General features: G+C 56.0%; 1 protein-coding gene across 5 annotated transcripts in view; it reads right to left on the bottom strand.

Annotated features, from left to right (window-relative positions):
• The window catches only part of LOC113216827 (uncharacterized), a 13,720-nt gene extending 10,508 nt beyond the window's left edge, over positions 1-3,212 (bottom strand). For all 5 annotated transcript variants that reach the window (XR_008011006.1, XR_008011007.1, XM_052266348.1 and 2 more), the window contains exon 1: positions 2,602-3,212. Coding sequence is in view for 3 of the 5 variants with exons in the window: in XM_052266348.1 (XP_052122308.1) it covers positions 2,602-2,603 (2 nt within the window). In the remaining 2 variants the exon portion in view is untranslated. The remainder of the gene's footprint in view (positions 1-2,601) is intronic.
• Between the last annotated feature and the right edge of the window lie 6 nt (positions 3,213-3,218).

Raw genomic sequence — 3,218 nt, 5'->3', positions numbered from 1 at the left:
TGTCTGTCTGCGCCCCTGTCCCCCCTGACACCCACCTGGACGCCGTGGTCCTCCTCCTGCGCTGTCCGGGCCGCCGCGCCCGCGCTGCGCACTGCACTGCCGCCGCACTCAACGCCCTGCACCTTGTCCCCCCGGCCCCGTGTGCTTGGTTGGCATCCCCGCCACCGCCACGGCCGCGCGCGGCCCCCGGCTGCCAACCCCTCGCCCGGCGCGGCGCAGGGAGTCGCGGTGTGTGGGGGTGTCGAGCGCGCGGCGCGGGCCTCGGAGCTCGGGGGGAGCGTGGGACGAGACCCCTTTGTTCCGCGATCCGCCCTCTCCTCTGGGCGTGGCGGGCGATCCAAGACGATCTCAAGGCGCCCCCGGAGGCCCCGGGTCGCGTGCGGTTGGCAGCGCCGCCTGCCCGGTGTTGAGAGCGGTGGCGGCGCGCGGAGGGCGGCGCGCGGGGGGCGGCGGACGGGTCCAACCCTCCGGCTCCCAGCAGCAGCCAGCCGCCCCGGCTCGCGGGAGGCATCGGTCAATGGCTTCTAGCTCAGTCGGCGGGGGCCCCCGCGGGGTGACGTGCTCGCCGCCTAGGCCGCGTCTGGCAGCGCTGGCAGCCTCCCCCTACCCCCACCCCCCGTCGGCTCCTGAGCGTGCGGTGCGACCGACCAGGAGGGTGGACCCACTCTCACGCTCCTTAGACAAAGATTAAGCTACCTGGTCTAGACTGTCCTAGCCCCCGGTCCTAGCTATATCTATACATTTCACTTAGCCAGGACCCTGGGGTCATGAAGATGAGCTCGCGGGTCCGGCTATAAAATTGTTCTCTTTCCTACAACACAACACCTGTCGTAAAGTGCACTTTATTTTGCAACTGAGCAGATTCTCTGCAGCGGAGGTTGTGTGCGGGGGGAATGACAACCCCCTGGGCACCCCAAGAGCCAACTCGTAGAAGGTACACTTGCTCGCACCCAACTCCCGCCCGACTCGCGTCCAACTCGCGTCCGACTCGCGCCCAACTCGCGCCCAACTCGCGAAAACTCGGGAAAACTCGCGCCAAAAACTCACGCCTAATTCGTGCAAGGTCGCAGTACACCTGTTTTAAAGGTGGGGGGGACCCTCGCCTCGCCCCACACCGCGGCTGTGTCGGTGCCGAGGACGCGGCACAGCGCTGAATGGTAGCGCCTGCGACGCGCTGGGTAGGCCAGCCCGCCGAGCAGCTGTGCGGGGCGGGCGGCCCGCCCTGGCCCGGATGCAGTCGGGAAGTACAACTTGGCAGCGGCACCCCGGCACCCCCTTCACGAGTTCTCTATTGCACCTTACCTGTGCGTCCTTTCTTCCCCCTTCTTCCCTCTTGACACAGAGTAGGGTTGGGAATTTCCCAAATTTCCCGGTGAAATTTCGGAAAACTTTCCGAAAATATACGGAAAATATCGGAAAACTTTCCAAAATCTGGAAAATTTTTCATTTTTTCCCGGAAATTTTCCGTTTTTTTCAGAAATTTTCCGGAAATTTTCCGGAAATTTTCCAGGGCTTTCAACCCTAACACAGAGTCCCTTGAAGGTCCCTCTATACCCGACAGGTAAACATTTTCCGGTTTCATAAAGATTGCCAATACAGGGTGGCCGCTCTGCCCCGTTGTTTTAAAAAGGTAGACTGGCCCGCCCGCACCTATCTCTCCCGTCCCCTCTCACCTCCCCTCTCCGTCTGCGAGCGGGCTAGTCTGCCTTTTCAAAACAACGGGGCAGGGCGGTCACCCTGGCCACCCTGTATCTGGTTTTGTTAGGGATCGCAGGATCAACGCTTGTTTCCAGTTCTGATAAAGTTTGCCGAATATTAACGTTCCTGTTTTCGTGAGCCAATTATTGTCGTTCAAGATTTGACTGCCGTTAAGGAATCTATACTTGGCCGAATTGAAAAATTAGCTCAAGTCTTAAAATTTTGAATTGAACCACAGTCAACATGAAACTGCGCTTATTATTGTAGGTTTGAAGTGACGACTTCGGGCAAGTTTGAATAGTGCACTCTAAATGCGAAGGGGCCGTTTTATTCTCTTAAAGACAACGTTTTTTGTGCTCATCCAGATCTGATGTAATTTTGTTCTTAAATTTCGACAAGTTGTGTGGAACAACTGAACAACTACTATCTGTAGCGCTGAAATTTCGTGATATTTGGACAACCCTTTCAACGCTTTTACTCGATCTGATATAACTGGCAGCCAGTACGGCCCGTTCGAATGACAAGTATAAAGTCACTTGTTCGTGGGCAAATACGTTTGGCGAGTGGTACAAAGTAGGAGTGGAGTGAACTCTCTCGGGTCAACAAAGGGCTCCCTACGGTATGAGACGTGATATCACTGTCATTCAAATACTGTGACGTCACATTCAATGTGAATTGTGTTACATTCGTTACCGTCTCAAATTCGTTACGTGACATAGGTGCGCCTTACCAGGCACTGAGCCCGTGAGGGCAGAGCGATGCAAGGGTATATGTCACGTCATATGACATCATGTTGTAAGAAATGTGACGACACAATTCACATGATATTGAACGTGACGCCACAGTGGGGCGACAACAACACTCTGCTTTCGGGGCGCAAAACCGCCGCGGTTGTTTACTTACATGGCTGTCGCGCACGGCTGACGTTTTGACGTTGCGGGGTCGAGGAAGCGCGGCACAGTTCGGCACACGGCAGCACACTACACCACCACACTGCACCACCAGTACACCTCGGCACACCCCAGGAGCAGTGCCACAATAAGACAGCACACCACACGGCACTCCAGTACAGCAACACACAACACACCACGACACAGCACACCGCTACGGATGTCAAGTTGTTGAACACCGGGCGGTGCAACACAGCGCACCCAGGCTTGAAAGCCCTTGTAAAGTTCAGAAAAATTTCGAGGGAAACGGAAAATTTCGGGGGAAAAGCAGTGGAAAATTTCTTAGACTTTGTTATTTTCCAGTTATTTTCCAGAAATTTTAGGGAATTTTCTGGAAATTTTCCGGAATTTTAGAGAAATTTTCAACCCTAAGCGCACTACCAGAGAACCACGGCGAACTAACAGTACGACACGCCGCACCAACAACAGTTCAACACGGCACACCACAACCACGCGATACAAACAGAACGGCACAGCACAACCACGCGCAAAACGCCGGTGCCAATTGGCACCTTTCAAAGGGTCGCCAGTGGCACGGCCGGGCGAGAGCGGGCGCGAGGGCGGAGGGGG

This window comes from Frankliniella occidentalis, unplaced genomic scaffold (genome assembly GCF_000697945.3).
Source record: "Frankliniella occidentalis isolate FOCC.00 unplaced genomic scaffold, Focc_3.1 Scaffold37, whole genome shotgun sequence".
Lineage (NCBI taxonomy): Eukaryota > Metazoa > Arthropoda > Insecta > Thysanoptera > Thripidae > Frankliniella > Frankliniella occidentalis.
This window is presented reverse-complemented; position numbering and strand designations above follow the sequence as displayed.